This window comes from Ostrea edulis, chromosome 1 (assembly GCF_947568905.1).
Source record: "Ostrea edulis chromosome 1, xbOstEdul1.1, whole genome shotgun sequence".
NCBI classification, from domain to species: domain Eukaryota; kingdom Metazoa; phylum Mollusca; class Bivalvia; order Ostreida; family Ostreidae; genus Ostrea; species Ostrea edulis.
Window position 1 is genome coordinate 53,062,077 of NC_079164.1, and position 12,750 is coordinate 53,074,826.

Sequence of the window (12,750 nt, forward strand, 5' to 3'; positions counted from 1 at the left end):
ATGGAAGTTGAGCTGTCAAGAAACTTAATACAGACAATGCACATCTGATATCACATAAATCTACTCAATTAATTATTCAATGAAACAGATCGAAGAAATTTTACAGGTGGCTGCCACCACAACTTTACTATTACCATGGCAACCAATGGACATCAGTTGCATGCTCTCTGTCAATAAAAACCGTTTTTATATATCACATAAAAATAAATATTGCCACATATTGTATATCATCTATTTACTTCCCTGTTCTCACCAATCAAACGAAGAATAAAAAATGCACACTAATACTTAACATTTAACAACATAGTACAATTTAAAAACTAAATCAACAAATACCACAGATTCAATCACTGTACAATACAAGCATCATGCATTTGGACTTTAATCTTCAGTGTGTACATGTATTAAGTACTTTGGTTTCTTTTCAGTAAACAATTCATTTCTAGCATATATAGCAACGGTATATATACTGAAATGGGTCTTGTTAGTAACTCTTAAAACTCCTTTGTCAATCACTGAATGCTTATTGGCAAATTGGGGAAAAATCGATCAATTGCATTTTGTAAACATTCTTACTCAGGTTTTACAACAACAAAAAAAATGGAGGCATCAGGCAATTTAAACACAGTATAAAATCACTGAATTCATTCTTCCACATTTTATGCATAATGTATCATACTTGAAAAGACAATGAAAATAGCATTTATTTGATATATTGCTATCAGCAAAATTAGGTTGATTTTGGAAATACTCAGTCAGACTCTTTTAATATAAAACTAAATTTATCACATTACATCTAAAATGTCAAACTTCTAAAAAGCTGGTCCTTTCACACAGGATTTGACTACTAAGTATGCCCTATTTTACAATGAAATTCACATGAATTTGGAGTATCTCAAGACCTGACATCACCAAAAACCTCTCTCAACATGAATTTTAATTCAAGGGGTTTATCACTAAAAAATCTGCACATATCAAATCTCGTCAGGGCTCTTATGTTAAGAACAATGACTTAAGAAGTCTATCAGATTTTTTGTACAAAACAATTGTTTCAAACAATCAATTAAAAACATAAAAAGAACTTTGTGAATCTTAAGCTAATATCCCTCCTTGATGCTCATTTGTTGAAACTTAAATCATTATAACAATTAAGTGCTTGTGAAATTGTGCTGTTTCAACCAAAACTGTGTGTCTGCAGGAACAAAAAATTTTGCCATTAGTAACCATTGTGCAGTCTATTTGTCTAAATGAAACATTTTTGAAAGACACTCAGTTAAAAAAAAAGAATATTTTCATGAGATTATATATGATACTCAACATCTACAAATCTCTTAAACAAAAAATAATGATAGCTGTTCTCACAATATTTTGTCTGCATAGCTATAAGAAGTGTGCTTATTACCTGTGTCATAATACACTAAAACCTGGCCTATAACTGAAAATATTATTTTATCTGGCTAATACATATATACCTTGTGACAACACTTTCAATTGACACCATATTGATGAACTGACACACCCTTCTCTCCCCACACAATTTGGCTTAAAATAAAAATTGCTGTGGTTCTGCTAACTCTAAATTATACCCCATAACAAGAGGCCCTTGGGCCACATCACTCGTCTGAGTCACCTTGGCCTATATTTCAAAGATTTTCCCTATATCTTCGCATGTAAAACTTTTGATCCCTATTGTGGTCCCAACTTACTCCCAGGGGCCATGATTTTTACAAACTTGAATCTGCACTACATCAGGAAGCGCTTTCATGTAAATATAAACTTTTCTGGCACATTGGTTCTTGAGATTTTTAAATATTTTCCCTATATATTTGTATGTAAAATTTTGATCTCCTATTGTGGCCCCACCCTACACCCTGGGGCTGTGATGTTAACAAACTTGAATGTGTAATATATGTCAGGAAGCTTTCATGTAAATGTGAACTTATCTGGCCCAATGGTTCTCGAGAAGAAGATTTTCAAAGATTTTTACCTATATATTTGCATGTAAAACTTTGATCCGCTATTGTGGCCCCAACCTACCCCTGGGGATCATGGTTTTAATAAAATTGAATATGCATTATGTCAGGAAGCTTGCAGGTAAATTTCAGCTATTCTGGTCCAGTGGTTCTTGAGAATAAGATTTTTAAATAACCACTCCCTCTTTTTGCATTTTTGTGATTATCTCCCCTTTGGAGGGGGCATGGCCCTTCATTTGGTCAAACTTGAAAGCCCTTCACCCAAAGATGCTTTTTGCCAACTTTGGTTGAAATTGGCACAGTGGTTCTGGAGAAGATGTTGAAAATGTAAAAAGTTTACAGACGGACAGAGAGATGACGGACAACAGGCAATCATAATTGTTTTGTTTTGCTGTTTTCCTCCACACTCAACAATTTTTCAGTTATCTGATGGCGCCCAGTTTTTAGTGGTGGAAGAGAGAACCCAGATATAATGTACCTGGGAAGAGACCACTGACCTTCCGAAAGTAAACTGGGAAACTTTCTCACTTACCGGTGCGAGCGGGATTCGAACCCGTGTCGACCAGAGTTGAGAGGCCGTGTGATTTTGAGCATGATGCTCTAACCACTCGGCCGAGCTGAAAGCTCAAATGAGCTAAAAAAAAAACCTAGATTTTTTTTAAACATATTGTTCAAAAGATAAGTTTTGGAAGTTGACACAAGTAATTTTATGTACTTCATATCTTTTCATATTGAAGAGTTGTATTAATAATGCAAAATGTTATATAATTAAGTTAAGGTAATTAATATCTGCAACTTAAATGGAGACTGTGAGTAAGATGTTTCGCTGTGTACCCTTGAAATAAAGTTTGAGAACAAACTATAATTTATTTCCTTAGTGTGACCAACCTACCCTAAATTTAATTTGGATGTTAGCGTAAAAGCAACAATTTATATTTATATTTTTGGCCTATTACCCAGTCAAGGCATGCAATTCTAAGAATCAATTTAAGCCAGGAATTCAATATTTTGAATTTCGGTGTTTAATATAGACCTTAGCACTAAAGCAGGTATAACTTAAATATTTCTGTATATTGATTGATTGAAGATGCCAAGCTTGAAATTTAGTTGATTAATTATGGAAACCAATTGGCAATATAAAGAAAAGGAAAATTTAAACGGGCATACAAATGGTCTGAAACTGCTTTAATGGAAAACAACACTTTATTTTTTCAAAATGTATCCCTGCATGGTTTTAACAAAATTGATGCTTTTGGCAGCTGACAGACCTAAATTCAACGAATCTGACATATTTTTTGTATATGCACTTAATTTTGGAACATGCATGCATTTAGAAGTGATCCTGCAAATTTGGATAAATTTATTCAAGGTAAATATTTCATGCATTTTAGAATTCTCCTAACAACCTTGAATTGAATCTCAAAATATTCAACAAATTACATCGACTACAATTGCACTGTAATCTAACACTAACAATACTTGTCATTAACACGATGTGAATTTGTGGGAAAACTGCCCGATATATTTCTCTATGTGTCTGAACTATTCACCATCGTTTGACTAAAGCATACAATACTTATCACTATGTACTAGATCTACCAACCAAACAAAAATCCTTTAATAATGGTTTTATTTTATTAAAAACAAAATCTTCAAAATCTCACTGATATGATATCTATTAAGACAACAGCATCACAATGCCAAACAATCAATAGCATTGACATCAAATCATAACTATAATTACAATGGATCATCTCTCAAAGATACAACTTAATTCTCATCCCATAGAAAACACATTAAACACTTCATATCTCACTTTATACCCATCAAAAGAAAGAATGTTCATTGATGTATAGTTAAACTTTGTTCATATCCTTTCACAACTATAAAATGGCACTTTTCTCCATCAGAATATAAAGGTAATAATAAATGCAATTCATTACTTATATAACAATCCAAGTTCAATTCTTAGTAAATCCAAACTTTTCATAGGCATGACAGAAGTATGTGTGTGGAGGGGGGGGGGGGGGGGTCTAGAAGGCCTTAGTCCAGTTGATGTACGAACAAGTCTTACTTTAATTAGTAGCTTTGTGTAAGAAGCAAAAATACATTGTCTAATTGTCTACCAAGAAATATTGTGGTGTTTAATCCCTCACATCCACCATCATCAGCCGAAGATGACGTAACATTAAGCACAGTGTACTGTCTGAGTGAGGTCACAGAATATGTAAATTAGCTCTTTTAACTTTTGTCCAGGAAGCAAAAATTTGTTTAAAAGTCAATACTCTGTTCATTCATTAGATAAAAAAGAAAGTGTAATAACTTCATATATGTTTACATGCAAAACTCTGAATTATAAGCAATTTTATCATGCCTAAACCAAACTTTATTTATTTTTATCAAAAATTATGTTTAATATTGCTTTAAGTTGCACTACTGAGTTCAGGCAATAAAGGTTAATTAAGAGTTCTTCAGGGAAAACACAGCCTGTCGTTATATCACCACATGCCAATCGTAATGCCAATTTTGTTAAATGTTTCATATTTTCAATGTATTTTTTTGGTATATGTTTGACTTGTCATTGATAGAATTTCATTTATATCTATTGTATTATGTTTATTGATTGAAACTTAACTGCAAGATACAGTTCACAATGAATGACAAATTCCAAATCAAAAAACATGATGAAGCTGTTACTACAATTATAAAAGGAAGGGCAGCACTGAAATTTATAGTCTTGTTGAAAAAAATTGTGTAGAGGTTGTACGTTTACCATCCAAATCTGTAAGCAATTTTGAATGCAAGATTTACAAAGACAATCAATCTATGACGTTGTATCCTTCAGATGCTCCTCAAGGTCAAATTTTGATCAGACTATTTGTTTTTGGAAAATTCTTAAAATAAGAAATGCAAGATTGTGACTTTTTAAGATGTCTATTTCTGTACATTTTCTGCAACTCAAATACTGTGATTAAAGTTATATAATTTGAATTATAAAGAAGATGTATCAACAGAAAGTTACATGTACCAATGTATTACTCAGATGTATCAACAGAAAGTTACATGTACCAATGTATTACTCAGATGTATCAACAGAAAGTTACATGTACCAGTGTATTACTCAGATGTATCAACAGAAAGTTACATGTACCAGTGTATTACTCAGATGTATCAACAGAAAGTTACATGTACCAGTGTATTACTCAGATGTATCAACAGAAAGTTACATGTACCAGTGTATTACTCAGATGTATCAACAGAAAGTTACATGTACCAGTGTATTACTCAGATGTATCAACAGAAAGTTACATGTACCAGTGTATTACTCAGATGTATCAACAGAAAGTTACATGTACCAGTGTATTACTCAGATGTATCAACAGAAAGTTACATGTACCAGTGTATTACTCAGATGTATCAACAGAAAGTTACATGTACCAGTGTATTACTCAGATGTATCAACAGAAAGTTACATGTACCAGTGTATTACTCAGATGTATCAACAGAAAGTTACATGTACCAGTGTATTACTCAGATGTATCAACAGAAAGTTACATGTACCAGTGTATTACTCAGATGTATCAACAGAAAGTTACATGTACCAGTGTATTACTCAGATGTATCAACAGAAAGTTACAGGTACCAATGTATTACTCACCCCCTTTTATTTTTTGCAAAAACTTTTTGTGAGACAATCTGGTTCAAATTTGAGTGAATCCAAACAATCTGAGTTCAATTCTTCAAAAATCCAAATATTTAGTGACAGACAATCTGGGTCCAATTCTTAGTATTGACAGACAATCTGAGTCCAATTCTTAGTATTGACAGACAATCTGGGTCCAATTCTTAGTATTGACAGACAATCTGGGTCCAATTCTTAGTAGTGACAGAAAATCTGAGTCCAATTCTTAGTAGTGACAGAAAATCTGAGTCCAATTCTTAGTAGTGACAGAAAATCCGAGTCCAATTCTTAGTAGTGACAGAAAATCTGAGTCCAATTCTTAGTAGTGACAGAAAATCCGAGTCCATTTCTTAGTGATAATCTGAGTCCAATTCTTAGTAGTGACAGACAATCCGAGTCTAAGTCTTAGTAAATCCAAATATTTAGTGACAGACAATCTGAGCCAAAATCTTGGAAAATCCAAACCTTTTGCAGACAGACAAACTGAACAAAAAACCATAACCTCCTTAATGGACGTAATGACAACTAATAATAGTAATTTATCATGTACAGTTTGCAGATATATATATATTGGTATACACAAAGTTGGCAGTAACATAAATACATTTCATCATGATACATTGTCATTTATCATGTTTATATTAGTAAATTTTAAAAATAGGTACAATTTCCTTCCAAATAAGTCTCTGAATAAGAATTAAAATTTTATTGATATAAATTCAATATATATACACTGTATATAAGTTTGCATGGATGCATTGTCACAAAACTAATATCTTGAAATCTCCTAATTATTTTACAACAGTGGCTCTTAAGATTATAAGAATTAAATGCTACAAGAAATTCAATATTACACACAAATATAAGCCTTCCAGATCACTGTTTTTTTTATATTTCACATAATTCTTATATGGTTGAATAGATCCCGTGCTTTGGTGTTATTTTATCGTCTTTGACCCAAAATCATGCCGTATAGATTTTTAAGTCTGTAAATAGGCTTTTAAATGGATTTATTTTAAATAACAAGTTTGGGTATTTTTGAAAAAGTTATTTGACCAGAACTAAGAATCAGTCTTTCAAAGAGAAATTTACACAATAGAATGTTTTGGGTTGCCAAGGCAATATGGTTCAATAGTTGAGGTTATAAAGAGATTTTACATAGAACTTAAGCCAAGATTTTTTCCCCATTTTATTGGTGTGTGTTACGACTTTCCAGTACATTGTTTAGACATGTCAGGAATTAGAAAATTCAGATCAATACATTGAAAAAGAAGCAAATTTTGACAAGAAGTACAGAATCAATACCACATGTACAGATCCAAACTATGGTTTTAAATATTTTGCAGGACTACAGAGTGTACAATGATCATAACTGAGCTCAAAATGACTGTTCTAAAGACCTCATCCCCTTATACAAATCACTGTAAAGTAAAAATGAAAAACCTACTTGGACTTTTTAAACAAAAGAAAATGGATATTATGACATCATAATAGTATTAAAAATTAATTAAAACTATAACATTTTTACACTTGCCTCGATTATTGTCATGTACCTGTCATGATCACCTTATTAGAGCCCCTTCAATTTTGTCAGAATAAAAAAAACTTTACCTACACCCCCCAAATAAATCATAATTTAAAAAAAAAAATTGTATTAATAAAAATTACTCTTAAAAGCTGTAAATTTTCAATGTTCTCTTTGAAACAGAATTCAACTTCTTCAAGTCAGGCGATTGCACATATGATAATTTAAAACTATGTTGATTCAGGATTGAAAAAGATAATGTAAAACCCATTCAACCCTAATGGTGTACTTTATCTATTTTGTCACACAAACAACTGGTACTTAAGCAGAAATTCATTGTATTCTATAATGATGCTTACTTTAAGTGGCCATCAGAATTGAAAAAAGTTACCATATTTACTCTGAACTTACCTTCAACACTGGGTGATTTTGTATTTTTGGTAGACTGGTTGCTTTTACTAGTGGATGGGTTGACATAGTTTGTGTAGATGCCTTTTTTCTCTGTTGAGGTCAACATATTCAGGGACTTGGAAACCTGTTTATTACAAATGGCAGCTGGCGAGATGAGGGGAGGAATAGATGTGGCATTTTCCAAGTTTGGTACATCGTGCGGACTTTGCCCATGAAGAATTTGATCTGATGTGAAGTTATGCGATTGAATATGTTGCATTACTGAGTCTCCTGATCCACCACTGAAGCCGTACATTGATAATAACTCATTCATTGTAGACTCTGCATAGTCTTTCAAAACTGTCATTTCTTGCTTTTCTGTTTTCTCAGTGACCTTGAACTTTGAGGAAGCAGGTTTAGAAGGACTACCTAATGAATCCAGATTTGAAGATGAAGCACTTAGGTTATCATTGGAATTAATCAATGACTGACTAGACTGACTAATTTCCTGAAAATCTTCCTCTGACTTGGTGCTGTCTTCTGTTAACTTGGTTATGGAGAGATCAAGTGGTGCAGTGGTGCTGGTGTTGTTGAAAGACTGTCTTGACTTACGTGGTTTTCTTGATTGTTTTCTGGTGTGAAGAGAGCTGTTAATACTGAAAGATACTGGACTACTCTCATCCTCCACGTCATCATCTATGCACTTCGACAAATCCTCCTTTTCAGAATAGCTGAAATCTTTTTCAAGACTTGTATCTTCATCCACATCAGGTGGAAAGTCTGTGTTTTGATTATTAATTTCATATTCTGCTAGTTCATCATTGTCATCCACACAATCAAACTTATCTAGTATTTCTCTAACTTGTGCAATATTTCTGGGTACTGCAGCTTTTCTGCTTTTTCGTCTAGATGAGCTAACATTGTTGTCCTTTTCAATTTCTTTCAGGGTTTTTTCTTCATGTACCCCATTATTTCTAAGAGTTTCTAAATTGTCTTTAACCTTTTCAACTGGGTCATGTGTGTCATTTTCTTCCAGTAATGCCTTTTTCTCAGGTACATTTTCAGAATTTTCTTCCCCATTTATTGATTTTAACTTTGCACATATTGCATCAAGAGTTCTGACTTTCACCTTTGCAGTCATTTTCCTCTCTTCTGCACACTTATTCTTCACAAATTTCCTATCATTTCTCTGAATAGAACAAGAAAATGCATTCAGTTTACACATAAAAGAAATTACATTGTATCATTGATATTAGCTGGTCTCTCTGCCGCTTAAGATTTATTCCTAAAACTATTGCCATGAAAACTTGTGATGATATTTCTGTGATATAATACATCATTACACATTAGCAATAAGCAGTTGTTCCACTTGCCTTCCTTCCTAAATGAACAATTAGTTCCTTATTGAAACCACTTACATGTCACCAATTATTTTCTGACAAATATGTGCGTGTTTCCTTGGTAACTTCAGTGTTAAAAGAACTGAATCTTTTTCTTCCCATACTTACAGAAAAATATGGAACATTTCAACAGTAAATCATTTGTGATTAAGGATGTGTCATTTACAAGATATTGCTATACGACTAAATTTATGAAAATTTATATTATGCATGCTCAGTTCAGCTAATGAACTACCATGAACTATTCTTACATTAATTTCAAAAGAACTGATTTATGTGCCATATGTGGAAATTATTTTCCTTTAATGAACTGTCAAAATGCTGTCTTCAAAATGTTATGTTCATTGTAGCAACAGATATGTATTAAGATCCAAATGAAAGCCAATGCAATTTTGAAATTCTTAGTTATAAAGTTTATATCCTAATTATACAAAGTCAGCCTTCAGGGTAAAAAAAAAAATTAGAGAAAAAATACTATCTTGAAAAGAAAATTCACAGCAGGAATATAATGCCTTCAAATTTGTCAACAAAGAAAACAAAATAGAGAGAGAAAAAAACAGAACAAATACATATTGAATATTCTCAAAAATCAGGAAAAAGGCTTATCGGTGTTTAACTACAACAAATTTAATATTTACAAATCCAACTTTACTGTTATTCTGACATTCAATATAAATCACATTGGACAAACTTCTAAATAACTTTGTTCTTCTACTTAGTCAATGATTTTTTTACCTGTTCTAATGTACTCGATCCTGGGAGAATTATACAGGTATGACTCTAACTATTCAAGCCTGGAGATAAATGTATGGATCTATCAATAAAAGCTAATTCAGCAGCTAGTTTCCATGCAAACACTATGTACCAGTTTCTCTTTCTTCTACTTGTCCCAGGACGCAATTCCTATCCGCTTACACCAAATCAAATTGTTATTAGGTATTCAATACCTGTGTTCAATATACCTGTGAATTTGGTCATTTCCATGACAACCTGACTAGTGTGCAACTACAGGCATGCATAAATAATTCTGGGTTGCTATAACGATGTCTACGTCCCAAAGTAGAATGAACAATGAATTGAGGCGAAATCAATCATCTTATATAGAAACAAGTTTATACACCAGCAGATTCAGCAATTCTACACTATTTCTTTTTTTACCTAGTCAATTGATAATGTTCGCACATGAGAAGATTTAATTGTTGTCTTTTGCGGATCCTAATAATTCTGTATATGCTGCAATACTAAAGACCTTTTATTTCAGCAGTGGGCAGGAAAATTATCTGGATGGTGGATTATTGGATATCCATACTGAGCTGAAAAATATCCATAGATTCACAGTAAATTGCAATTTCCATTTATGCTCAATTCTTTTGTTTCTCTTATTGCTAGGGAAATATATATTCAATATTTGAACAAAATCATTGAACATGATAAAGTCAATTAATGTGTCATAGAACTTGAAAGAGTGGGATTGAATGACGTATATATGTTTTGTGTTTGCAATAACATTTTAACTCTCTCTCTCTCTCTCTCTCTCTCTCTCTCTCTCTCTCTCTCTCTCTCTCTCTCTATATATATATATATATATATAAAAATATAAAAAAGTTGATTAAAATCTCGATTATTTTATGTCAATACACTTATACAATATGAATATTATTCAGATTGCTCAGTTGTTACTAATTATGCTATAAAAAGGACACCCCCTCCCCAACAACAACCCTCTCCCCCTGTAAAACGAGGTATTAATGAATTTTATTTCAAGACTATAAATTATTTTAAATGTACAAAATTTGGGCCTACCAAAGATTTTTAAACATTCTCAGGTAGAATTTTTATTGACAAGGGGTTGAACATGAATTATTCTTTGGTAAAGTAGAGAAAAGTTGTTTAATAGCGTTACTTATTGTTGAAGTTACCAGTGGAAACCATTGACATATTGGTTAAGCTTTCCCTTGTGCGATAAATCATTAGAATGTTATTTATATACCATGGAGTATTTACAGTTTTAAGGTAAAATGATGCATTTTGGATTGTGTTAAAATATGGAAGTCTCTTTGCATATTTTCATATACATGAGTATGAAATGACAGCACACTTTCCTTAAGAATTCAGAAATATGGAATTGTACTGTGTAATTAAATATTTCGAGAAAAAAAACAACTAACAGAAAAAAACCTCATACCTTGTGATTTGGGGTTTAAAGAATAGAATAGATTTAACACAATGGGTCCTCATACCAACATGGTCTTTTTACAAAAAAAATCCTTAATCTCAAAAGACTTTGTGTTTTAAACTGTGGTCAATGTACTGTTAAATTTTATTAAAGAATATAACATTTACATTTATAAAGAGCAATTATGAAAAGACAAGAATAAAATAAATTATAATTTACTGGTTGGGTGCCAACTCCCCAAAGTAAATTCCAGACTAATCTTTTTAAAGTTCTAATTTGAGACAAAAGGTATCTAGTAACTATGACAATTACCAATGGATAAACTCTTAACAAAGAAATTTATTTCAAGTCAGGTAAAAAGATAAATAGCACTGTTGTTGTACATTTAGGGTGGCTCTACCAGATTATACATGACCCTACATGTTTTGGTGGCTAAATAAAGAAAGTTTCTATGGCAACACAAACAAAATTTGCTATCAATGCATAATGATACATTTAATATTCAACAATAGTTCTTCAGTACAAACTCAACTCAAAGTAGTTGTTGGTTTTTCCTCCTGTTATTTGGAAGAGTATGTGTTGTGCTATATATATATATATATATATATATATATATATATAAGCTTTACGGAGGATTTTTGTGTTTTCTTTTCATATATTTTTAAGTATATATATATATATATATATATATATATATATATATATATAATAATATAACATCACTTTTATTAAATTTCATTTAAAAAAATAAAATTTCTCTCTCTCTGTGCACAACATACTGCAGTCATATCATAATGAACTTTGAAACTAGGAATATCATTTCTGCTAATCTCAAACTGATAAATGCAGATAAGTAACAATGTGTACAATATATTGTACATAAATACAGAATGCAAATCACCCATTATCAGTTAAAAATCCAATATTCATGAAAATCAAAGACTGGGATATGTTGCATTAAAAACTGAAATGTCCATAAATAACTAACTATATAGTTCATACTTGCATTAAACCTCCAGCTGCGTCAAAAATTAATCCCATGTATAACACGGGATAGATCTATATTATGCACATTTTGCCTTTTTTAAATAAACCGCATGAGTATATTGGAAACTTCTTAAAACTATTTCACAAAAAATAGTGTATTTGGCAAGCAATCAAAATTTTACGCACCCTTTTCTGACCTGCGATACATTGCAGTATGTGTACTTCGATAATAACTGTACATTACCCTTTTTGGGTGAAAAGTACAAAACTGTCACTATTTTTTCAATCGTAGATTTCTGGGGTAAAGCTCTCAAAATATTGACCAACAAAGTTTGAAAATTGTACAGAACGAAAACAGAAGAATGTCTATTAAAGTAAATACCCCAAATATGATAATTTTTTACACTTTCAGAAAGTTTTAAAAGTTTCAAAGTATACTATTTATTCTTACCTCACTCCTCCAGCCCATATGATGAAATCTCGTTTTCTAGCGTCTGCTGCGAGATTTGGGTGTCATGTACTTATGTTGTTTATATTTACTTTTGATCCATTAATCCGGTATATTATTAATATTTCCCCTTTGAAATTATTCAACACATTTTTTATGCTTATTTCTC

The 12,750-nt window shown here is 31.8% G+C and overlaps 1 protein-coding gene across 3 annotated transcripts in view; it reads right to left on the reverse strand.

Annotated features, from left to right (window-relative positions):
• LOC125650183 (zinc finger protein castor homolog 1-like) overlaps positions 1-12,678 on the reverse strand; it is a 38,967-nt gene extending 26,289 nt beyond the window's left edge. The window contains exons 1-2 of one of the 3 annotated variants that reach the window (XM_048878236.2): positions 12,585-12,678; positions 7,592-8,759 (exon numbers count right to left, since the gene is read on the reverse strand). In XM_048878236.2, the coding sequence (XP_048734193.1) occupies positions 7,592-8,759; positions 12,585-12,602 (1,186 nt within the window). In that variant the 5' untranslated portion in view covers positions 12,603-12,678. Of the gene's footprint in view, positions 1-7,591; positions 8,760-9,705; positions 9,980-12,319; positions 12,359-12,584 lie in introns of those variants that run through there. The other 2 variants (XM_056153879.1, XM_048878243.2) reach the window with 2 other exon arrangements.
• Between the last annotated feature and the right edge of the window lie 72 nt (positions 12,679-12,750).